Here is a 27,057-nt window from a genome sequence, read left to right as displayed (position 1 = left end):
TACTACTCAATTTGAGGCATAGCTCTCAAAACATGTACTGTAAAGTCATGTAAAGTCCTTCTATCTAGAGTTAGTAGGAGCCAAGTTAACAGGCAGCACAATTTAAGGTGCACAGTAGTTTGCCATAACAATGACTTATCTGAAATTTGTTGAAATTAACCAACAAAGTGGTGTGATGCAATTTAATGCTGCAGAAAGTCAAACCACTGAGCAGTACTACACACACCAACATTAAATGCACACAGACACACACACAAATGCACAAATGGCCTGCTCACCCTGGTGCCTCTGGAGCTCCCTACCTTCTCATCTAAGCTCCACTGCAGTTTTGCAGCCTGCCCAGAGATGGAGGAGGGGGAATCGACAAACACAACAACAACAAAAAAGAAACAAAAAGAAAAAGAAAGGAGACAAAAAGAAAAAATCCATGACTGAAATCATGAAACAAGATAGAATGATTTAAAAGAAATCCCAGACAAAGCATCATAATGTCCACAGACAGCAGGGATGTAGGATGGAGAGCAGTGATGACTGATATCACAGCAGCTCAGGTCAGGATTCATCATTTAGAATTTATTATGTTAAATTTACAAGTGGGTCATCTTGTCCACTGGGTGAATATGTTTAATGCTCATCACTCTATAATGTGTTACCACAGCTTTGCTATAATATTATTCCATCACTGCTTGGACAAAGAAATACGGATTTTAATACAACACCGCAGAAATGAAGATAATTATTTACATTTACACACATTAAAGTTGACATTTATATTAAGGGGGAAAAAATCAAGAAAGAACTGTGTACAAACACATACATTGACACAAACATTTGAGTGGCCAAACTCCTGGTAGCACACTTTGATTGCCAGAAAAAAATGTGTCTTTCTCTATTTTAGCAATGAATTTGTGTCGTGTCAGAAGTAAAGTGTAACCTTTTAGCCAAATGGCCTTCATCATAGCAACAGTGGCATTTCTGTAGCCTACAATGACAGTGTTCACCATTTAACCTCTCACAGTGTTGATATTTTAAACACACAGTCACTGGACCAATGACAAGTTAAAAACAAAGAGAAAGCCTGTTTAACTACATTTTCTCCTTCATTCAATCAGTGTATCTCTTCTTTTAGAGATCTGACTCGTGTCGTGGCATCTGTTGAATGTGGAAGAAAGCTGACGCATACACTAATCACTCCCTGGACACTTTGTTGACATAGTACCTGTTCCTTGAGATGAAGAAAGCTACAACACCTTTAAGTCATCATAAAAATAATCTCGTTGTCATATTTTATGCGGTTTGTAGGCTTGTATGAAAATGGCTTGCTTTTTTATGTTTTACCACAAACAGAATGCAATGGCATGATAGACATAGGCTGGATAGCAGAGGCTCTGTTTTAAAAGGCAACAAACTTGCTGCTGTTTCCTAAAATTACTTCACAGCTTTGCAATTCTAACAATACAACTGGGATATCCCCAAATTAATAGCACAAATAATCACCTATTAGGAATTGTGTACAACAGCAGAAGCATCTTAAAATGCTTTTGAATTTCTGAGTAGACACCAGTGAGCCACTGTGATGCATCCGATGCTTTTGCCAGAATGCTGCTGGCAGTCAGTCCTATCTCTGTCACTGTCAAGCTGCCAGTCACCGCCCCTGATCTTACAGAAGTGCAATGCTACAACATCTGAAACCAGACTTCTCCTTAACCTGCCAATCTTCATCTCTATGTGCATGAGCGATACAGACTGCTGCAGCTTTACGGATTCAATCTGATTTCAGAGGGCTTTCACCCAAGGACAAAGCACAGCCAGTTTTAGATCAATTGTTGCTATGACAACTGGTTAATTTCCAGCACTAAACAGTGCAGCTAAACACCTCTCATACATGAACACGGTAAACTGGGGTAGTTACACCAAATGGTTGAATACTTGCTTCACCATTCAGTCTTGGTGAGAAAGTGCTGTAGGGTTTTCTTTTACTACTTAAGTGGAGCCATACATAGTTTGGTGAGCAAACAACAGAATCCTCCAGGATCTTCAGTCTGTTTGTCCAACAAGGTGTGCCTTGGGACGCAGGAGAATGAACAACCGGTTTCACCTAACTTACTCTGCAACTCCACAGTTATTCCAATCTAACCGACTCTGACTAATACACTCCTGAAAGGGATGGAAACAAAATGTTGGGGCTCTACCCCTGAGCTGGAGCATGTGGTGTTTTGCTTTCAAATGAGGCCCACAAGTGCTTATTCGTTCTGTAAATGAACGGTCCCCACCTGGAGAGCAACAACTACATCTGAGAGTTCAACACCTGGTGTTGTAGAGATTTGTCTGCAACCCAGAAACATGAGGCCACATGAGCCGTAAAATGGAAACAACTGGTTCCCAAGGAGACAGCTGGACTCCAACACCTGATTTCCCAGTAGGCTCTCTTTCCACAGTTGTAGCTAAGCAACCTAAGCGACACAAGGACTTCTGATTGTGTATGACAGGCCACACATACAATAATAATAGTTAAACCCAGGCAGAGAACAATATTTAAGTTCACAACAAGAGACTGGAATACAGCTTCTGCACATGTGTACACATCTGTACATATTACCACAGGGTAATAGTGTACTGTGGTAATGTGAATAGTATGAAAAGAGCCAGCTCACTAAGCTCATCTCAAAATAGCTGAGAACAATACCCACAACCACAATGTCAACTTCAAATAGCTGAAGGTACGCATTTATCCTTCACACTGTAATAAACAAACCGTAATACCACGTAATGACATCAGACAGTCAACTAATACAGTAGCTGTGACCCACCTGTTCAAGGCTGTCATCTTCTGCTAGTGTCCCTGTGTCACCATTACTGTTGATTGGAATCTCCATTGTGGCAGCTTTACTCATAATGCTGTCTGTCATAATGCACTAGAACTGTGTGAAAAAAGGGGAGAAAGAGAGGTAAAGTGTTAATACAACAAACTACTGTATGTAAATAAAGTGAAAAGGCAGAGATGGAAAAACAGCAAGGCCTAAATGCTGCTTTGAAGAGGAGAGACCAAAGAGCATAGTCAAAACTGCAAAATCATTAGGCAGATGGGAATATAAATGCCACAAATAAGCGAGGAGGTGGTTTTCAAAGAGCAAGGCTACCACTCGGCATTAAACCACATGAAAGCCACTACAATGAGCTGTCTTGTTGAAGTGGCCACTCTACTCTACAGCTCATTACAGGACTGTATGTTAACAGTACCCACTCCCTAAAAACCCAGACTAGAGGGGATATTGCAAAATGTTTACATCAACATTGTCAAGTCATTGTAATCAGCCAAACTGATTTGCCCTGCAGTGCTAGGAATACTCACACATTCAAGATGTGCAATCACATATGCATAACATTTAAAAAAAAAAAAAAAAAAAATGCTGGACAAGCACTAATATAGTTCCTATTTTTGGCTCGGACGGGTGTAATGAATTCACTGCTTAATGAATTCACTCCCACAAACACTAATGAGAGGTATGTGTGTACTGTATGTGTGGGACATGGGCACAGATGATGGTGCAAAATAAGGCAAATCTGAAGGCCTACAGATGTGGAAGATGCTTAACGTAGTTTTCACAGGGTGTCGGTTAAAAAGGTAAACGTCACACAATAAACTCCAACATGTACAGTAGCTCTATGCAGCTCATGTGTTTTGTGGCTTTTTGTTCTTTGAGCCCATAGAAAAGGCCTGGAAACTGTAGTTGTAAGTAATGTATGTTGATTTTCTTATCTAATAATTTCAGATGGAGAACAATCACCTGCTACTAAAGTCCAGCTAAGTGTACTACTGTATGCTTGCTTGCACTAAGCAGCAAACTGTTAATAAGCGTATGGTAAATGTGTATTATGTAAATAAATTAAGGTAAAACGTTTAGTAGTAAAAGTAAAAACAAAGCTTGGTGTCCTTGTGAGATTTGTCACCATGTGGCTGGCAAGAACATAACTAGGCTACGTATATGGCAGGTTTATGGCAGTTAGATCAATTGCTGCTGTCACCAACATCACAGATGTTGTTTGAAGGGAGGTAGTGTGTGTTTACATTTGCTTTGGCCTCGCCTAAAGTAAGTGGGCTTTTGTGGGCCATGCCCAGTCCATTTCCTGAGGAATGACACATCTCTGTTAACTTAAGACATTAGAAGTTGTGCTTCTCTTGCCCAACATTCTCAACACAAAAAAGCACTCCTCCTAGACATCTCACTGCACCTGTGTCAGAGCTTTGGGATAAAAAAACACACATAAAAACTGGCTTGAAATGTTCTCCATATTAATTGATCATATTAATACAAACTGATTTAACCTGTAGTGGCATATGCTGGATTCTCCACTTGTAGTACGAGACCCTCGTTAAACTTTTTATCAGAGACTAAAGGTCTTCATAGACAACCGCAAGTGCTGCTTTGCATAACATCTACAGCTGAAATAGCTTCAGTGCTAAGTCTTCCTTACGTGCCTCAATCCACTACGCTTTGCTTTGTTTCTCAGTCAAGTCACTTAGGCCAGGTTGAATCAATATGAAATGACAAAAGGGTGAGCTTGGACATTGACTTAAATATGAATCATTAACAGTCTATTATTAGGAACGGCCAGCTTCCAAAATAACTTGAACATGCGTTACAACAGAGAAATGTTGCTCTTTATTATCATTATTACTAAGGTAAGATAACGTGAGTAATAGTTTACTTTTAAAGTGAGATACTGGAACGTTTGACTTGAAATCAATTGCACAATTAAAAAATCCTGAGAGCCATGACAGGTGCACCAGCACAGGTGTAACGTTACAGTTGTGTTTCCAGCAGGTAACGCTAGATGCAGGCCTCCCTGGTGGGTTCATCCTGCCTAACACAGTGGAGGTTTATTAAGGCAGTAAAACATAATAATCGCTATTTGTGCACCATACTGAAGCGGTTTCTTTTCCGGCTGGAAAGGAATATGCTTTCTAGAAAACGGCCTGCTTCTAGTTCACACATGCAGCTGTTATGAGGAGGTTGGTTATTAAAAACAACACAGTGAGTTCACTGTGCAAAGCTGGCTGGTTAACAGTGGTAGAAATGTAAAACCCCAAACCTAGATAAAATGTAATATCTTCCTTTTTTAAACGGTTTGACTTACGGTGTGCTTGGTCCCGTCGTAAAAACAGAGCTGTTCGGGGAAGCTAGCGAGTAAGCTAATAACAGGCTAACGTCAGTGCATCCCAGTTCATGCGCGGCTTAGAGAGTGGAGACTGATGTGTCTTTTGACAGTCAAAGGAGAAAACTGCCCCGTGGGAAACAATGCAATGCTCTAATTTAGGAATGAACTTCTGACTCTTAGTAAATAATCCTCTATCTTCTTTTTTTATTGAAGCAAGGAGGAACACTTTACGGAACTGACGACACCGTGGAATTCATCTTACAGACGCGCTTCGATCCAAAGAACCTCTATTTATGAGAAGATGGATCACTCGTTAAAAAAATCGCAAAACCTAACATAGTGTTACCTGGTGCTAACCTAATACATCCATGGTGCTAACCTTCAAGCCACGCACCTTGTAACATCACTACGTTATTTTTTAGTGTGTTTATACATGTAGTAATGTATTTATATTACATATATTTATAATAAAGCCCATGTGCCTTACTATAAAATGTTTCAACTGAAAGTACAAAATATTATCATCATTAAACTAATGGTTAATTTCCACACATCTTTAATGTGATGAATGATAAGTGTGCATGACAATTTCAGTAGTTTCACGTTGAGGGCACTGCACTGCTTATATTAATGATCGTTTGATGCTTTTGACAAAATGTATTGAGGGCAAATTTTGAGCACATTTCCGCATCAGACTTCGGAATTGTACCTGAAAATTAGAACGGAGTGAGTGTTCTTAATGTTTCCTCCACTCGCATATAACCCATCTTTGCGATCACCCTGCAGGTGATGTGTGCATGTTTCAGCAAGCTGCTGATGGCTATACATTAACTCAGGGACGTGTGAGTTGTACGTGTTCTTTTATGCTCCAAGAAACGCTAGGACTTAAGACCAGCTATGAATCCAACGGTTACATGCAAACTCCAGTATTTAAAGAAAACCTGCAATTAAATGAAATCATATAAATGGGGCACAATGACATGTAGCTACTGTACCTTACAGCTTGTCTGAAATACATATTTTAGAATTGTTATGTGTGGTATGAATGCATGTTTTCTTTTTTTACAGGAAAGAGCTAAGCTGTTTCATTCTTGCATATAAAGGACAATTAGTTGTGTGAAAAAAAGAATACCCATTGTATGGGAACAAACAAACGCCCCATCCCACCAAACAGTCAGCCAATGATAGTAGCTTGGGACAGCCAATGTAGTACAGGTATGCAAAAGAAATGCCTTGCTCAGTATGAGTTTGACATAACACTATAATTGTAATTTTACACATTAGTGAGGCTTCAATGAAACAAGGGGTACTTCTAATTGTATTGCATTATAAAATCTGTTCTCTGTTGTTATTTTTCCCTTCTCTTTGATATATGTCTCCAGTGAGTTTTTAGGTTGCTTACTTGTCATCTCCATCACTCATGTGGTACTCTTCCTAATCCTGCTGGTTACTTCCAAACCTCATCAGGCTGTGTTAAAACCAAACACAATGTAGCTGCAATACTGGCATCTGTGGGAAAGTGTTACTATGTGATCTCCAGGAGAAAAAACAAGAGTGCTGGGCCACTACTTTCTTGTGGCTTCTGTGATCCTGTGTGATCTTTATTACTGCTCTCATTGTTGCCACATGCACATATAATCAAATTTAAAAGTTATTTGTAAAATAATTCATATTTAAGTAAGTTGTTTCATTTGTGAAGATTATTTAACAAGGATAATTCACTCATTATCAATACAGCTTCACTGGGAGTCTCATATATTAAAAACAAACAATTAAAGCACATCTGTCATGTTTGAAAACAGGTTGGTAAGAGACAACACATATAGCACACATACCTTTGACCTAGTCACAAGAAAAATCTCATGCCAGAGAACAATGCCACAATGAATGCATAAGCATACAGTAACACTTAAGGGCAGAAACTTCTTACCCTTAAGTCTGTAAATATGAATGAACCTCTATGAACAATGTTAACAGTGCTGGATCAGATCCTATAAACACTGAAGGGCTGAGGGGATTCAAACAGATTCTGCAGTCAATCAGAGTGTGAGGAAGGAGGTGGGAAGTGAAAGCGAGGGAAAGAGTGAATGTTTCATTAATAAAAAGATTGGATGCTAAAAGAAGCTTGGAGCCAAAAGAAACTCTCATGGTATGTTTTGGAAGGGGCGTGAAATGCCATATGGGAATGTTTTAGTAATGGAAGTATGCTTGAACACAGTGCAAAATTTCCAGCTGTCAGTGTGTTTTTTGGTGCCAGTTTGGGTCACTACCTGTTCCAGTGAACATGGCATAGAGTTTTTGTGCAATTCCTTCTTCTTCTCTATCCCGAATAACTTGAAAACAAGAAAAACATTTTACAGCTTGCGCACATGTGAACAATATAATCACATGAAACATAATTAGCCACAGCTGCTGCTACTGCATATGTGTGTGTGTGTGTGTGTGTGTGTGTGTGTGTGTGTGTGTGTGTGTGTGTGTGTGTATGTGTGTGTGTGTGTGTGTGTGTGTGTGTGTGTGTGTGTGTGTGTGTGTGTGTGTGTGTGTGTGTGTGTGTATGTGCAGTGCTGTCTACCCAGATTATAGCCCACAGCTGTCACACTCTCACTCCAGTTTGGCCAGTTACCATTTATTTATTCTAATTAAGATAATGTATCACTTTTATAGTGTGTGAGTGAATCTTGAGATTAGATTGAGTGGATGTATTGACTCTTGTCCTCTATAAGCTACAATTAAATTAGTTCCATGTGTTTTACACATGAGAGAGGAGATGAATACTTGAGAGGCAAATATGGCAAAGTGAATTCCTTGGTAAAAGAGATGGCTAAACAAAAGACACCTATCCTCTTTTGCACTCGGTCTCAGGGACACATGATGAAAATATTGTAGCTTTACCCCCCAAAATCACAAAATGCTCATGCAATTGCAGGCCTGTGTGTTAAGAGAAAAACTTGAAATTGATCCCTCAAACAGGATGGTGACAGAATGATTCTTCTTACCTCCTAAACTCCACCACCTGAACTTCAAATCAATGTTCATTCATGTCTGCTTCTTACTTCCTATGCTCAGTGTGCTTTTGCATTCATGTACATTTGGATGAACTGTATTGCATAGAATAAAAACACATCACATGAAATTGTGTCCATTTGTGAGGAACATTGTGCAAATGAACACTTTAGGGAAAACAATAGGGAGAGCATGAACATACAGGATTGGTAGGGATGCACACTTCCATATACCAGTTGTGTGTAATCACTCATTGCTGCTATGGAAAATGCAGCGTTTGCACTGTGAAGCATAGAGGAGGTACTTATTTTTCTGTTAAATGTCATGGTTGTAGAAAGTAGCAGAGAACGTTTTTGATCTCTCAGTTAGTCAGCGACCACATGAAGTATGAGTTTGGCCATAGAAGGACAAGTTACTGGAATCAGGGGATGTTATTCCTTACTCAGTTATTAGTGTGCACACTCACCTGTGAATCATGTTGGAAAAGTCTCATGCAGACACTTTCTCTGCTAACCCTGAACATAACAAATCAGAAATCATTGCATTTCACATTTTTAACTTATGAGTTGCAGTGCAGTGTAGCACACATTTAGTCTACTGCCTGCCAACACAATCACCACATAAGCAGTTTTGGTCCATTCTATACCTGATGTGCCCTCATGATGGCACCAAATCCCAAACTTAAATACAGCCAAATAAGACTCACATCTACAGTATATAAATACACAAAGAGCAGACTTCATATAAGCCACTGCAGACTTAAAAGATGCTTTAGCTCTCATCATCAAAGAGACAACTAAAAAAAAAGCTGACGTGGCTTTTCAAATCAACTTGTATATCCTCTCTGCAAGTTAAAACGACGTGGCGACATGATGATGACTACAGCAGCTTTAACGATCATTTTCATAATCTACTGGATGACTAACAGCCTTCCAGAGCCACTTGGCATCATCTGCTGACTTCACATGTGGGCTTCTCAGTTTATTGTAAAAAGAACACTTAAAGAACATGCCAATCACCACCAGGCCCTGAGCAAATGACATTGATATACAGTACAGTATATTCTCCAAGAGACCACAGCAGCCTTTGATTGCTTTTGTTCATTAGCTAATCAGAAACACTGCTAATAGACTCATATCCTATTTAAAGTGTTTACATTGTGCAGAGACACCCCACCCTCTATTTAAATAAAGGGTTTGACCTCAAAGTGGTTGTTTGACACTAAAGCTGTGTGTACTCCACTAATATATTGTATTCATGTAGACAAATTTCTGTGAAGCAGCCACACATGCACACAAACACACTTTTCTCATTTGTATTTTAAGGTCATATCACTGTTTAAATATTTTGACTGACCACGAAGCTACTGAACGCACGGTGTTCCAATCTTCAATAGCAAACCCGAAATATCCAAAAAGTCTCATCTGTTCTGCATCACGAGCAACAAAAACAACCGGCCTCTGCCCTGAGGTGTGCAGGGCCCTCTATAGCTGTGAGTGAGCCATTCAGGAGTCACCCTGGGTAAATATTACAGGTCATTGCCGTTGAAGGTTTTTCTTTTTCCTTGCAGGATGTCGTTATGCTGTTTTTGTAAAGCGTGTGTGTGTGTGGGTGTGTGTGTGTGTGTGTGTGTGTGTGTGTGTGTGTGTGTGTGTGTTGTTGAGCTATAATATTAGCATTGGAGCTTTCAGAGCCCAGAAGTGTAAATCCTTTACACTTTCTTTGATAAGTGACTGTAACATTTCCAGAAGATTAACCTTCCATATTTTGCAAATTTCTGTATTTTTTTAATCCTGGTTATATATACCAGTAGTTCAATATTTTTTAACCATATTTACATTTTACAAAAAAAACTTAACTCAAGGCCCACCTCCTAGATTTTCTGCAGCTTTCAACAGCATCACAAAGCCTCAATAGTCTCCTCCGTTGTCATAGATACAGTACAGTAGCTCAGTTGTTATGGCATATCCTACATCTATGACAATTGAGCTATCTCTGTGAAATGCAGTTGAAGGCCTAATAAAGGTAATGAGTGGACCTTGAAATAATACTTTTTGTTAAACTATGTTTCCAAGGTAAAGAATGAACTTTCAGACTATTTGTATTTATATGGCTGAAGTTTAGATAACACTTTAAAATAATTACTATTAATGATGAAAGGAAATTTACTTCAAATATTAATGCCACCTTTTTCTAGTTTAAAGGTAACTTAAATGAATTGTCTAATTATAATACTCAACATAGTATACAATGCCTGAACACTTGGGCCTTTACCCAAAGTTGAGTTTTACTTTTAAAGCTCAACTGACAGTCTGAGAATAATGTTTCTTACCAACATCAATAAATTTAACATGCTAAATATGAATATAAATGCATGTTGAACATGATATTGCTGTAGTTTGTCCATCTAACTAAGGGATTCTTACTTCATATGTAGACTTTAGCTATGTTGGAAACATCCAATGCTCCCATGTGTGCCAGATATGTTATTAAAGCTTCCTGAGTTTATTTTGTTTTTGAAATCAGCTACCTGTACTTGGCAGAACATACCGTAGCTTATTGAAAACCACACACATGAAAAATGTACATTCACATAATGACACACACACACACACACACACACACACACACACACACACACACACACACACACACACACACACACACACACACACAGAGAGAGAGATGTGGCCAAATGAGCAAGCTGTGATCAGAAGTGTTTGCCTTAGTTGGCAAGATTGGTGTTTTACAGCTGTATGTTCCTGAATCTGCTGGTTTATGGTGCACTGTAGGTCACGCACTATGTCTAAACACTGCCAGAGTAAAAAGCGGGCATGCATGTACCCCCTTCACCTTAAACCTGCCACACACAGAGGAGTAAGATGCCTGCCCACTCACACTAAGCAGGGCACAACCCACATCAAAGTAACTGCACTAATCCCACCAGGAAACAGGGGATCCATAGGCCAAATCATGAAAGGAGGAAGAAATGCATATGAAATAAAAAATAAATAAGAGCTATCTCCTAAACATTTACATCAGCTGTAATCAGTAGGTAATGAGAGGCCAGATATTTTTCTAAACTTTGTTTTTCTTAAAGTGACATCTTAAAGGACTGTTTGTCTTCAAAAAGATTAAAGATTAGTGAGTTGAGAGTAAAAAGAAAAACAGGATGTTACTATTGAAATACATTTATGTTTCAAAGAAAGTATTGCTTCACTTCTTGATAAGCACTGGCTGTTGTCTAGTAAAAACAAAATGGATCATCCCAAGCCTAAAAATATGAAAATCCAGTTGTGATAAATATTTATATGGGCAAGGCACAAACACAAAATGTGACTTTTGAAAAGTCCTGGTACATTTCTGTCAATGTTCGCATAGAATTTGTGTGCTTCAGTTAAAGGCATGCTATGTAACTTTTCCCTCTTCGGTCCCCCTACAGGTTGTCTCATTGGAACTACAGCTCGCGCGGCTGTAGAAGAGGGAAAAGTTACATAGTATGCCTCTAAGAAAAAAGATTTTTTTTAAATGGCATGATCAGAAAATGCAATGTTTAGGAGCTTAGAAGACCTCCAACATATTGTGTATTCTGGGGAATTCTTTTTCAAATCAGGAAGCTTAAAGGCACCTCTTTGATCTTTTTGTGTTCTTTGAAACAGTTCTGACGAACCCATCATTTTTGCAGTGAGCCCAAAAGCCCCTAAACTAACCTCAGTGCCTTTCAGGAGGTTTGAGCACTGTAAGGCTCACAGTGGGTTTGGTTCACAGAGGAGTGCTGGGCAGCCACCTGGTGGGGCTGTGGGAGAGGGGAAATGGACTGCAATCAAACAAGCCGCCACAGAAACACCAAGCGTTCACTGGGTTTATGAGGCAGTCACATCCAGTCGACCACTAACAATGAAAGAGGAAACACCTTTTTTTCTTAGACATTCCATGATGTTCTTTGTCTTAGAAATGTGTTTTACTCATGGTGTCCTGCTGTGAAATTTTAGCATCACCTTTGCTTCTCCCATTGGTGACAGAAAATTATAAACCGTACATTACATTATAAATTCAAGGGAATGAGATGAGAAATGGTATGCCTGTGTATGTATAGGGGTTGGATAAGCTAACACTGCTACATGACTTATACCTCAACATTGATATGAATTATACACTTCTGAACACAGGACCAACTAACTCTGTTCTAATATAATTCTTTCACATGCACACACTCAGACACTGGCCCTCTTGGTTTTGTCTGTGGTCTCTGTCTCCTTGGTGACATCTACATTATTCAGCCTTATAAGACCCATTAGGTTGACTGCACTGTCTGTTGAGTCCAGTCTGGTTTGCTGTGAAGCTTTCCATTACCCAGCTGGAACTGTTGGGAGATGCCTGGGGGGAAAAACTGAAAAAGTAGAAGACAGAAATAGGACAGCTTAACAACGGTTAAGATAGGGGCATTGCTACTTGAGGTATAAGACCTTACATTTCTGTGTGAATCTTTCTGAATGTTTTTCAGTCTTGGAGGCATCCCAACACTGAAGACATACTGAATGCATGACCTCAACAACAGTAGGTGTAGCTCTGATGCTATATCATGAAGATTAATAATTAAAACTTAGGGAAATAATTTGGCAAGGACAAAGAGTGGCAACCATATCTTAAAGTCAACATTTACTTCTGTACAAGGAGTCATAAGACACACTCCTTTGTGCACTGTAGCCACATTTAATGTCAAATCCAAAGTTGCAGTAAGTAATGTGCCCAAGATGCCAAGAATGTGTCTGTTTACCAGGCAACGGCACAATGTGGGCCTCGCTGGAGCATTTGTCTTAAAGGATTATGTCCAAATTTATGTCAAACAGACCGCTGACAGGCCCAGTGTGATTACAGGCACTATTAACAAGCAAGGATACAACTGCATAGATACACATAAATAATGACAAAGGATCCTACTTTTCTTCAGATTTATAAATGAACCACTTATATGCTTGCTTAATCTTCACATATGTATTAAGTCTTTAGAAAAAATGCACAAGAAAAAAAAGAAAGAAAGAAAAATACCAAAGAAGAAACAGCTGTGTACGACCTCATCTCTTGCCTCAGAATGCACCACTATTAGCCTCCCCTCACCTCTATCACCCCTCTGTGCCGTACAGCCATAACAGCAGTGCAGCAGGCCAGATGTGTGGGACATCGAGGTGCAGAAAGATCCTACCCAGCCCCCCAGAGACTCCCACGTCCATTTGGTCCTCATGTTTCAAACCAGACTGTCAACCCCAGTGCCAGGCTCCACATGACGGAGGCCTGGCAGACAGGCTGCTGTCACTGGTCAAGCTCAGTGGTGGCTAGCGTAAATGATTCAGAGGGTGATTTGTGTGCATATGTGCATGTGTGCGTGGATGCATGCACAGTGTTCCGACATCTATTTTTATTATCTATTTCTATCCACAGTATTTTTTGCACATTCTTTCTTTGGCTATACAGCATTTCTTTCATTCTTTCTTTTACAACACAGGACACTGACATTCCTTTGGAGTTTATCTTGCTCTAGACATATTATTCTTACACCAATGAATTTATACTATAAATGTGTACAGTGTATACCATGCACATACACACAAAGTCACAAGAGATTGATGTAAAGTAGCTGTATCAAACTATGCAACCCACAGTATGCTTACATGCTACAGAGTGAACAGAAGAATATAATGTTCAAAAGTATTTCTTAAGATTGAGTCCTGAACTGTGTTTTGTTAAATCCTATAAAAACACAACATCCCGTACTCCTGAACGTCTGATGAGTTCATTAAAATGTAAACTGGTTTCATGGGACTTTAGTGATATGGACTATATCCCCACTTCAGGTCATTTATGTCGTAATGGAAATACCATTGTGATATTTACTTTAATAATGGTATTTTTCCATGTGCGCTGCTGAGGCATATCTGTTGAAGTTTGTGCAATCAGTCACAGGGCAGAATTGGTCCAGTCCTCTTGGGCTTTCCCCCCTGAAATGCGCGGAGAGAAAGATAGATGCGTCCAGTCCTTTTAAGCCATTAAGAGGGTGTGCAAACATCCCCTCGAAACCCTTTAAAATGACAAGACCATCTCCCTCCCCCTGCAAAAAAAACAAATAATCTGTCCTGCTCTTCCTTACTTTCCTCATCTTTTGTCCTCTGCTGCTGCTGCTGCTCCTCTTCCTAAATTCATTTGCAATACCTTGGAGATGATAATGCATAAAGTAGAAGCCAGTTGCTGACCTCTACATTCTAGCTGCTGTTGAAGTGTTTGCAAAGAGAGAAACTGACATCTTATCTGCAGACACAGGATGCTGTGTTAATGGTTTCGAAATCATTCAGTCGAAACAAACCTAAAAGAAGACAAATCTATGCAGCCAAAAATTACAAATACAGGAATTTGGCATCTGGTGCAGCAGCATATACTGTATAAACTGTCTCGTTCAGTTACCTGTGATGGGGGACAGCAGGACCTCAAATAATTTTAAAAAGACTGTGGAAGACATACAAGCTCGCCTGGAAGTGAATTTCTCAAGAGGATTAATTTAAAGAGAGCTTATAAGCATTTAGGTATGCAGGAGGCCACAGCCACCCAAATAGCCACTTCCTAATCCTCTCTCATGTGGATAAGACATCAAAATGAATTTACCTGCCAAATCTGTTAAATTAGGAGGCCAACAATGGGGGAGACTCATTCCAGAGAACCACCATCTCCAAAATGTTGGCCTCTGTATCTATTTCACTCTGTCTATTTGTCTCTCCCAGATGAATTTCAGGGTGAGCACATTTGTGACCCCCCTCACCCTCAGCATGCAGCAAAAGTGAATCAGATTTGGCTCAATAGGCTGCCGTTATCCTGAGTTTTACAGGTCAGATGCGAGTGCTCAGCCCACCTGCTTTCTCTCTCACTTGCAGATTTTACACTTTCTCGATTTTCCCTCTTCTCATTCTTGTATTCCCTCCAAACCCATTCCATGTTTTATCCCCGGACTCCTTTAGGAAACACTGTGCGGATGAGGATCCAGAAAAGCTTCTAGTGGATGAAAAATTGTTGCATTTTTGGAACATTACAACACGATTCTGACATGTTTGGATTGAGAGCACCACATGTGACATTGTAAAATGGAGAAATTATATTGTGCTGAGAGTTTTCATTGATTCCTTTTTGGGCACTCAGTCAGAGACTGGGGATTTACAACAATGTTTTATTTGGAAAAGCGACACAATATTGCAAATAAAAAGTTAGGAAAATATAAATAAAAGTTGATATTTTATTGGACATGGTGAAATAAATTGCTTAGATAGAGCAAATTTGAGAAATGCACGACAACAAGCTCCACGGATACCTTATATCATATGATATTTACACTTATGCTTGTGCATGTGTGTGTGTGTGTGTCTCTCTCTCTCTCTTGGTCACACTCTCACTGTCAGAAACCTGTCAATTGGCCAATAGTGTACAATCAGAAGACAACAAACAAACAAACAAACAAACAAATACATCATAAAATACCCTCTCACATACACTTGTAAGGACACTGACAATTTCAATCCCTAGCCCCTAAACCCTAACCTGAACCATCACAATAACATCACAATGCCTAACCCCTAACCCTAACACCTAAACTGAACCCGAAACATAATACTATGTCTAACCTTAAGCCTCGTGCCTTGTCATAACCCCAATACTGCCTTTTGGAGGAGTAAAAATGCCAGTCAAAAATGTCCTCACTTTCCGGGGCGACCTGTTGCGCCCCATGTAGGCTGAGTCCTTGGCAGCGGCCCAGGTTTGAATCCGACCCCGACCTGCTGCATGTCGTCCTCCTTCTCTCTCCCCTTTCCTCTCTTCAAGCAGTCCTGTCGATTAAAGGCCATAAAAGCCCAAAAAATAATCTTAAAAACAAAAAGTCCTCACTTTCCAAAAAATATCCCCACTCTCAAGGTCTAAAGCTCAAATTGGTGCTACAGAGTAGAAGAGAACACACACACACACACACACACACACACACACACACACACACACACACACACACACACACACACACACACACACACACACACACACACACACACACACACACACACACACGGCTGCATTTGAGATTGCAGATCAGGAGACATAATGTCCTTATATGGTCATGGTGTAATTTCTCCCTCAGTTCTGCTGGCTGGACTAAATCTCAGTGTGAGTTTAGAGTTTATGAAAACCTGTGAACTGGGGTTAGCAGTGAGCAAACGACTCCAGAGCAACTCCTCCAAGTAAATTGTTTTGTATCCACTGATTGCACAACTGTTGAGTGTCAGTTGAGTGGTGCCTGCCCCGGATTATAGTTGTGCACAGATGACCAAATCTGTGTTGTATTGTTGAACTCATGGTGAGTTTTTGTCTCTTTTTATGTAAAGGGAAATTGTTAACATTAGGCAGATGCAAACTCAGAGCAACTTATATTATTTAAAGTTTGTTTGCACAGATACTTATAATCATCAAACTTCACATGTGACGTTGGGGTGTTGGAGACCTCCAGGCTGATTAAGAGCTGCTGGATTCAATCATCCTCTTCTGCTTGCCATGTTTCCCTAAATTATGGTTGATACACTGTTCTGGGGAGGTCCTGTAATAAGTGGGTACATTGGTTTTCTTATTATCTTCTTTGCAATTTTTGCAAATTCCTCCCTTCCTCTCCATTCTCTGAAACCTCACAAAGATGGTATGTTCACTGGATCAACTGTAGAGATTAAACCAATCAAAAATAGCCATAAAACCAGAGTGATCTCCACATTCTCTTACAAATCCTTATCCTACTAAAGCAAAATAAAGTTCAACAAAACAGCCTTAACTTTTTTTCTGAGCGAATGCAGCTTATAACACTGCTCATCGTGGCGCCTCAGAGCCTTTTATTGTGGCTTACTGAAAGAAGCTGCTGATCTTAGCCCTGCAATTGCTGCTGATGTTACTGAGACATATGTCCTTCACAGTTAAGAAATATACTTAGCTCAGTGTTTATTGTGCCCCCCAGTCAAGTCCACCTCATCTAATAGTGCAGTATATCTAGGGTAAAGCAAAAATGGGTCTTACCATTGTACATCCATCTGTGGAAGCTTAAGAAGCAGTTTAATACCTCTGGCTGCTTGCAGCTCAGCTAGGTTTAGGCGGCCAGCATTGAGATACAGCAAAGAGGTTTTTATATCCTGAATTTTAACCAGGAAGTACAAAGTAAACTTCAATGTCCTCTTTTCGAACCCCCTCCATGCTATGCACTCTTTCTCTCTTACTCTCACTCACAGAAATGGGTCAAATGGCCAAAAGGGAAACATTAGAATATGGCCAATGATTATCAGCTGTGGAAAAGTTTCATCAGTTGACAAGCTTGTTTCCTGGTAAATGAAATGATGTATGCTGCTGGTAGAGAATATTAGGACTTTCTACTTGTTCATCCATCAGTTGATATTTTTGATTTGGAAACTTTGGGAACTTCATCCATTCTCCTTCTTGTTTTGAAGTTTGATAAATGCATCATGGGAGACACAGGCACACGCACAAAGTGACGTATTTGTTGGTGACAACAGCCAGTGCAAGTTTTCCTTTCCCAGCTGGCTACATGTTATAAATGTGAAAAACAGATTGTGTTTTGAGTCTTTTGAGTCACACTTGGCAAAACATTTCTACCCAAAATAGTTCAAGTTCAAAGTTTTACTGTCATATGTCAAATAGATGCACATGTTGCCTGATTAGTCCTCTTCTTGCTATGAATGCATGTTAGGATGACCATATTTTTGACCAGCTTACATTTATGTTTCCACATATGCACACACACACACACACACACACACACACACACACACACACACACACACACACACACACACACACACACACACACACACACACACACACACACACACACACCCATACCACACACCAAAGGCAAACTCCATGTTTTACTATAACCCTGATTTACTACCTCCTGTCTGCATGATTGCATATTCCATTCTTGTCTCTTCCTGCCAATCTCAAATTTTCTTGCTTGCTCTAAATTTTTTGGTTCCTGAAATTGTGTTTTGCAGCATGTCGGTATATGCAGAATTTGATCTGTTGAAATGCCAGCAAATGTTTAGACAAATAACATCATATAGCAAGACAGCATAATATGACAAAAAAACAGGGTAATGATAAATACAAACTGGCTTTTTTCTCTATTGTGGATCAGGTTTTGACATTGTCACAGCTAATATAGTTTGGATCAACGGAAGTATATTGCCAGAATAAAGCCTGACATCTGGTACGTCTCTTACACGATGTCCCTCCCCTCTCGCTATCTCCGCTATCGGGGCTTAGCACCGCCCAGGATGGTTGTGATTGGTTTGAAGAAATACAAACAAGCCAGAGCGTTTTTTTTTCCCTATACCAAAATAGATAGGTGGTGTTGCCAGACCATACTCCAGCGCTGACACGGCGCTGTCGAGATCGAGATCTGGCAATGCAAAACTACAGCTAATATGAAAATATGTCACATTTACTCATACTGTAGATACTGTTATACTGAAGAGTCTGCACATAGTTACACACCCAACATTGAATTGCTGTTTTCTTGTACATGTATGTAAAAACTGCTCAGTTCCAGATGTGGATTCCAGTGGTAATGTGCATCTGTATTATGTTTGACGAAATGGCTTCAAAGTTGTCATGTCAAAGCCAACACAAAACAAACTCTTCATTGTCACTCATTATATCCTAAACTTCGCATCTTTTTGCTTAGTTGGATAAAGAAAAAGATCTTTTTGCATACGTTATCGGAAAAGTCAGGTGTGTGAGGCCATTTCTGGTATGTACCATAAATATACAGAACATACAGAGCCCGTAATTCTTCTTTTCAGCCATGCTGATTCTGAACTTTAAGGTGTTAATGCTTTTTTCTGACATTCAGAGCATTTTATACATAGATTAGTTCCAAGGGGCATCAGGTTACCATTTTAGTTTGTTTTCTTTGCTCTCATAGTCAATCATCCTTGAAGCTTTTCTCACCCCCCTTAAGCACTTTGTATTTTGACCTTTGACCTCTTTACCCACACCATGCAGATCTTGTTCCCTGGGGGCTGGATGAAATAAAAAAAAAATACCAAAAAACAATTCAACAGAACAGCACCTTAATAAACAAGTGGAACAAAATTGACAAACAAGGAGTGAATCTCACATTTTTCTTCTTCTCTTGTAATTTTTGATTCACATTCATCATTTCTTACTTCGTTCTTCATATCTCTGTGTTTTTCAGAGGAGACTAACTTATATTTTCAATCTGACTCGGTTGGTCAGAACTGGGCTCACTGCAGCCAACCGAGAATCCCACAGAGAAATTCTCCCCCCTCACATGGGGCTGACATACAAACAAGTAAATCAATAGATGAATAAATTGTCCTCTTCACCACAAGAGGACCCAAAGGAGAAATCGAGGAGAGGGAAAGAGAAGGGCAAGTGTGCATATCTTAAAAGAAAATTGGTCCTGAACCATAGATGCACAGGCTAGTTTTGCTTTAATGAATCAAGGCTCTATTTCTGAATTTAAATAAACAAGAAGCAGGGAGAAAGAAAGGGATAGCAATCGGAATGAGAAGCGTCGCCTCAGATGAAAAAAATGTCTGTACTTCATGACTTATTCATGCACCCTGTGTGGCTGCTTAGAGTCCCATGGGAAGAATTAGATGGGAGGCCTGTCGATGTCTCCAGCACCATGAGGTCACACATGACCCAGCCAATAAGCAGAAGCTCTCTGAGCGCAGTCTGCCCTTCACTGACCTGTAATGCCAAGCCCGAGACAGCCAGTTAGACTGCACATCAGCAAACAGAATTACCTCCCCATAAATATTCAGTAAATGTCTCTTTGGGATATGAGGTCAGCCACAAATTCATCATCATCTTTTTGTTCAGCAGATGCCTTTCCAGATCTGTGTAGACTTACAGAGTGTTTTATTCATTTTATGAATTATTTGTATGGATGAAGAAGTCTTTGTTCCGTGCCCAACAACTCCAAATTGGAGTGTTTGTCTAGACAAACACTGTCCATTTTTGATGTTAGGTTTGTTTGAGTTTCAAATAACAGACACCAAAGAGAGGGATGGGAGTCTCCAATCCCTCTCTTTGGTGTCTGTTATTTGAAAAACCTAACATCAAAAATGGACAGTGTTTGTCTAGACAAACAACAACATGGCCTCTGTTGGCTACAGGCTGCAGCGCATGCCTGGAAGTTAGCCCAGTGATTGCGTTGGCTGCAGAGTGTGACAATCCAAACCATACCATGCATGGAGAGGTGGGGGAAGCCAGCATGCTGGAATTACATTAGCAGATGGATGTATTTCACTGTGTAGGAGCTCTCTTGGTTGACACTGAGATGCGGATTGAAATGGTTCTTTCTCTACCTCCAGCAGCACCACAACTGCATTGCTTTTTTATCCCAGTGAGAATTTAATGGTACTTAAAATTGTGGTGTAGACTCAGACGGATTGTTTAGTGTGGTAACTATTCATTATGGTAGGTCCCTGTGAGTACAGACTGCACTCAACATTTCTGTTGAATTGATTGGAATATTTAAGCTGCTGTGCTACTCTGCGGTTGTTTGCGCTGCTGGGAAGTGCATCAAGTTAAAAAGATGTCTTTGATAAATGTTGTCTTGGCCTCAGAGACAAGCATTTATTTGATGCAACCTCAGAAAACAATGAAGAGAATTATACTTTACTTCATCAAATGATGATCTTCAAGGCACTTAAATGACGAGATGGTAAATCATGCCTTTATTCCACAAAAGAATGTTTTCTTTTTTCCCTGTGACTAAATACATCATGAACAAAAAAAAAGTATTCAGATTTTTTTTGGTGCATCCCTTATTGTCCCTCTCTTTTCCCATATCACAATACTGAAATAGAGAGAGTAAGTGGCCATGACTACTGATGTAAAACACACATGCCCAAATGCTGACTGTATGAACACATTAAAACATGCAATAAATAAAATCACCTTCCATTAATAAGCAGGAAGCCCCTTCTTTTAGATGGATAAACATGGCAGCAAGATAAAAGGATAAAAAAAAGAAATGCACTGAAATGTGACTAACGGAGGACATTTTATATAGTTATTTATTGAATAAACTAACATACAGTTTTCTCTCAAGAAGCTTTAACTATTTGTACCTCATAATTATTTTTCTTAAAAGCTGAACATTCAATTCGCATTGAGTAGGCAACGATCAAGTTATATAAAAACTTTAGAAGAAACAGACACCGGTCATCAGATATGCACCAATAAACACAAGAAGACATTTTAGATGAGAAGAATGTAAAAGTTATTTCAGTACACATCAATAAAAAAATAAACTGAAGTGTTGCATATAAGAGGGATCAGATCCGGTCTTTACTGAGGACATTTTAACTCATTACACCACAGGGAAGTTTTATTTGCAACCAGAGGGGGAAATAAATGCAGTATAGCCTGCTCACATTCACTTCTCTGAAGCTCCCACAAAGTAACAATAAAGAGAATCTGTGCTATAGGAATAGAAGATACTGAGAAAAGAATCAGAGGGGAGAGGATGGATAGAAAGAAAGAGAAGGGCAGCAATAAAATTGTTCAGGAGGGATCTTTATTTAGTTTAGGACTCAGACTAAAGTGAAAGCAGATGGGACTTTAGTCTGGAATAGTTTCCACTTGATGTCTTGGACTCGTGTTTGCTCTGCTCGCTGTTTCTGAGCTTATTCCAGTTTTTCTTCAACCTGTGTTTCTGGGCCTTCAACAAGAGGTTTTGAACCAAAACCTGCCTGTTCCTTTAAGAATGTAGATACACACACTTTAACACAGACATTTGAGCATTCCCTGCCATGTGTACAAAGATGTGCAGCAAGCATCATGCTTCATACAACAACAAAGCAAGAGTTCGCAGTGTGAGGTCAGATGAGTGGTATTGGAAAGACCCTCCGCAGTGACAGGGTGAGCGTGAGAGAAACCCCAAAAGCAAAAACAATACAATGTCTGGCTTGACGCAGCTAAACAATGTGAGTGAGGTTCATGAGAGGTCAGTTGACAGTGTAGCTGCGCCGGCACACAATAACTTACAGTAACAGCTTACAATACTGAGACAGTTTATGTTTTTCCCCCTTCAGATGACAAGAATGATGTTTGCAATATGCACATCTGTAATGTGACCCTGAGAAGCAAAGTCAGGCAAATAACCAACCATTGTATTTATCTTTGTGTAAATGCACAACGCACTTTGGCCAGCCCATTGCATGAGCTCAGCTCACAGTACAGAAAACAAGTATCTATATGTCCTCTGTCTGCATCATCCATCTGAAAGGCAAGCGGCACTCCCATTCATTTAACAGGCCTGAGAGTGAAGAGTGTGTGGGTGTCTCATAGCCCGCCAGTTTTGAGTTGACGGTAAAACAATCTGTAAATGTATTTATAGCCAGCTGTAAATAAAGTACAATCAGCGCCATGTTGGGTTCTCAAAACACACACAGGTTGGGCCATGAGTGATAGTCTCGCTCTGCAGTTTGGCTCTTTGAAACACATTTACTGCATGTGCATTGTACAGCCACATGCACACACAGGCAGACACACACATTCATTGTAAGGAATGATTAAGCATCTCTAGCTGTACTCTCTAGAGAGTCACTGTTTTAGTCACCTTCTCCATCACTTAGAGTTGTGCTTGTGTAAGTTTTATTTTTAGCTGGTGATTAATGGCTATTCTTTTGTGACCAGTCTCCCACATACCTATTATTCAGTGGAAAACAAGAGCACAGGAATTAAGTAATTCTGCTGCTGTGGGTCTGAATTTAACTCTTTTCATAAACTATACCATTCACAAGGTTGGTCGACTTGGATCTAGTTCAAGCATCAACCTCATGATATGCATTTTTCACAAATCCAAGAGTCTGCTGCCACCAGGATTACATTGTCCTCAACGCTCAACCTTTTTTCCATGTCAAGAGCCAGAATTTGTGTGATGCTAACCTTAGTTTTAGCTGTTCTCTGCACCTCTACCAATTTAAAAGATGCAGTAGTTCAGTAGTTTAGTACAAGAGAAGCATAATGAGCATAGAGAAGATCTAGGGCAATAATTCAGATATCTAAATAGGTAACAGTAGTTAAACATCCTTACAAGTCCTTGCAAACACCACCTTTGTTGCTTAGTAATTGCCATACTCTACAGACTGAAAGAAAAAGTTCTGCACATACTGTAATCCTGCCAAAACATGTAATTTTTATACTTTTTGAAAAAACTTTTTTTATTTTGTTTCCCAATTAAACAAACAAGATACAACATCTTTTAGTAGTAGTAGTTTCAGTGCTGGTAGGTGGACTTGTTACTTTTGGACAGAGCCAGGCTAGCTATTTCAGTGTCTATGCTAAGCTAAGCTAATATATTTGATATATGAACAGATATGAGTGTGGAATCGATCCTCTCATCTTACTTTCGTCCAGAAAGCGAGTATTATTCAAAATATAGTCATTACTTTCAGGAATACAGTACATCTCAGTGTCAGTTGATTAAAACGCTGGAATTGCCTGATGTTGAGAAACAGCTGCTCATTTAGACGTTCACCTCCTGCAGACAAATAATTCATAGTAAGCAGAAAATTCTTTATGTCGAAACAGTAGAAAAAAACAAAACTTTTTTGTTCTGAACGGCTTCTATAACGAAATGGAAATTCTCACCTCATCCATCTTATTCCAAGACACAATCTCTTGGGTATATTCTTCCCCCTCTCTCTCTCCCTCCTTCATTCATGGCTCCCTGGGCTTGACATCTTACTGTTCCTCCGAGTGACATGCCACGCTGCCAGGAATTCAGTTCATCTGAACTATGTACAACCACAGGCCGTATCCATTACAACCTGGACGACTCACACAGCAGGGGCCAAGAGAAGCGAGAGAAAGAGGCGGACTGAGGTTCGGCAGACTGAGGTTCGGCGCTAAGAGGCGGGTGAAAGAGCCAAAGCAAAAGTTCTCCTAAAAATGTGAGGGGAGATAGTGTTTTGTATTTACTGATAATGTCTAAAAATAGTAACCACAGTGCTGGTGTTCTTACTGCTGCTTAAAAGAGAGAGCTGGAAAGAATGTCACAAGGCTGGATGTTCTTCTAGAGCTGGGACCACTGCACTATACAAAAGACAGATGGTGCCCTGACTTGGCCATGACAATTGATTTTCAAGATCATAGCTTCTTCATGTTTCTGTGGAATATAGCAGGTCACCATGCATGGTCATAAATGTTATCCTGCAAGAGCCTAAGATTTAAATATCTGACCTCTCAGCTCAGCAGCAGATCTTTTTTTTTCTCATGATTAAATCAAAAACTTACAACATTGTCTGGACAAATCTGAACATGATCCAAATTTTACCTACTTTAAGACCAAATTCTGTCGATCTTAATTTTCAAAAGTAATTTGTGTATTTACAGTCCTAATACAAATACCTTTTCAATATCAGTCAGGATTTCTGTGTCTGACTGTTACCATAAATCCATTTTCTGAATAAGCCTTTAAAGAAATATGATAGGGGAAAAAAAGGGCTTCACAAGAGAGATGTTTCCCGTATTAGAAAGAATTTGGTTTATCAAGTGAGCAAATTAATTACAATTTTCTCCATGTCAGCATGACCTACTGTTTAATATGGACCACTGTGCACTGTGTATCCACTTCTCTGGCACTAAGTCATGTTTATGCTCTACTATTAACGATTCAGTCATTCCAGGTGAAATAGTTGCAGTGCAGCCATCTTTAACACTGACACCGCTTAAACACAAACCTTGAAGCACTGACCATGTTTCATTGTGTAAACACTTAACAAATAAAAAAGGGGTGAGAAAAAATACAACCAACTGCAGTGAATCAGAAGGAGATAATAACGTAACCTAAACACCATCATCAGTAGTTACAACAGTTATTTGCAAAAATACCTTTATTTGTCTTGCTATATCTTTTCCCTCCTTCCCTACCGCTATACACAGCCAGCACTTGTTTCTCCTCAATCAGCAAGTGTTTAAGCTTGTGTTTTTCCACACTAGATATAATTCAAAATGGCAGTGCAATGTAAGTATGATAGAAAAGGGCTTTGGAAAGGTGCAATACCCTGATGCATCTATCTAAAGCTCTATAAGAGTTTGGGGAGATGGGAGGTAAAGGGAGTTAATGTAGCGGCAGGGGACACAGTAATGGAGGTGGCAGTGATGAGAGTGAGAGTTACTCTCATGCTGAGGTAACTGAGGGAGTCTACTTTCTGGACATGACAGGAAATGTGGGAGCCATGGGGGACACCTCGACAATATCCCCAGCGCACCCATAAATCTTCATCATTCACAGCTCACCGTGCCTGATATCTCTATTATATGGTCTGCGGCTCTCATCGGTTTGGAAGACAAAACAATTCTTTCAGAGTTCTACCATTCATTATAAGAGTAAACTAAAAAAACAACCTTGTTCAAATGTGACTTATTTTATCTGCAGCGATGCCACCCACTTTGACTGGGTCAATCCGGCTTCTGATCCTTTGACCTTTTAAGCACGTAAATGGCTGCGGAATAAGTATCATGCAAAGCTTAAGGCTGTTGTAAATCAGTAAAAGTAATCCAGGTTTTTATCAGCCAGAAAACAGCATTTTTGTAAGTAGCAAACCAGAAACCATGTCAATTTTTATGATTTGACATCCCTGCAGTGCGGCAATCTCTCTCTTTCTTTAGCTCCCTTCCGTGCGAGAGAGAAGAAATGTGGTTTCATAACTCATTGCGGGCCAAAACACATTGTCCTCTTTTTCTTATTTTCTTCACAGAAACAGCCTGTGAGAGACACCCTGGGAGACATGTGGAGCCCTGAGACTCTGGGTTATAACCAAACACAGAGGCCACAGTATCCTGGCTCAGCTACTACTACTACTACTGGCAGCTGCAGTGACTCAGACCTTTCAAAGGAATACTTAGCTGCCATTTACAGTAATGATTTATTAAATAATGAGCACCTTGGACCACTCAGTTTCCCTGCTGATTTTCTTAAAGTTGGTGCCACATTTTGCTGTATCATCTGTCTTATCTGCATCAGTACAATATTGACATGTAGAAAGACATTGTTCATAAAACTTTGTGCTTTGATATATACTCACTAGATCAAACCTGGGTTCAGTGTCTATGAATCATGACCACACCTACTCACTGGATGTGGACCATCCATTCTACTAAAGTCAAATAATACAACTCCAAATGAGTAATTTGCCAGTTTTAACATGTTCTTTAATGATAAGGATATCTACACACTTTCAATTATATGCAGTTTTGAATAGTGCAATATATAAACTACATAAATAATGATATAATATTTGAACCGCTGACAAAAAATAACATTTTAGAATCAAAATTCATATGTACTACTCATATATTGTAGTGTCAGCCGTACCGTCAGATCAGTCTTCGTCTCCTCAGCTGTCGACTCAGAGGAGTAAGCAAAGCAAAAGGAGCATAATGCTGCTTTTAAGTGTGTCTGTCAAAAAAACCCACTAAGAGTCAATTTATTTAAGTGCAAATAATATGGATATAAGCCATGCTGCTTAGCAATAGCTTTCCCCTCCAACTTAATCTAAACAAAAGTGTTGAGCAAATTTCTTTGTGCCGAAAGTACTTAAACAGTCCAATGCTTTAAGCTGACATGACAAGCAGTTGGCTTGTCTCAACGATAAGCCTGATCCGCGTCTCTTCTTGGCCAAAAACTCCATACAACTGATCTCCCTCTTACTGTAAATACTTCCTAATTCCCTGTTTTACTTCTCCACTTTGGGCAGAGTCATCTGAAGCTAAGACGTGTTCGTCTTAAAGACGAAGATGGAGCAGTTCTTCTACATTCAGCCACAGGAG

General features: G+C 39.7%; 1 protein-coding gene and 1 long non-coding RNA gene across 11 annotated transcripts in view; one reads left to right on the top strand and one right to left on the bottom strand.

Moving 5' to 3' along the window:
* Window positions 1-16,810, bottom strand: part of arfip2b (ADP-ribosylation factor interacting protein 2b) — a 27,163-nt gene extending 10,353 nt beyond the window's left edge. For 3 of the 10 annotated variants that reach the window (XM_031280745.2, XM_036008939.1, XM_036008944.1), the window contains exons 1-3: window positions 5,140-5,433; window positions 2,811-2,921; window positions 279-335 (exon numbers count right to left, since the gene is read on the bottom strand). In XM_031280745.2, the coding sequence (XP_031136605.1) occupies window positions 279-335; window positions 2,811-2,909 (156 nt within the window). In that variant the 5' untranslated portion in view covers window positions 2,910-2,921; window positions 5,140-5,433. Of the gene's footprint in view, window positions 1-278; window positions 336-2,810; window positions 2,922-5,139; window positions 5,434-16,797 lie in introns of those variants that run through there. The other 7 variants (XM_036008942.1, XM_036008940.1, XM_036008946.1 and 4 more) reach the window with 3 other exon arrangements.
* On the top strand, window positions 16,390-27,057 carry LOC116037043. The gene is made up of 3 exons (XR_004101778.2): window positions 16,390-16,543; window positions 25,986-26,145; window positions 26,985-27,057. It is a non-coding gene; the product is annotated as an uncharacterized LOC116037043 (long non-coding RNA).

Source organism: Sander lucioperca, chromosome 13 (assembly GCF_008315115.2).
Source record: "Sander lucioperca isolate FBNREF2018 chromosome 13, SLUC_FBN_1.2, whole genome shotgun sequence".
Lineage (NCBI taxonomy): Eukaryota > Metazoa > Chordata > Actinopteri > Perciformes > Percidae > Sander > Sander lucioperca.
The sequence above is the reverse complement of the archived record's forward strand: the minus strand, read 5'-3'. Positions and strand labels throughout refer to the sequence as shown.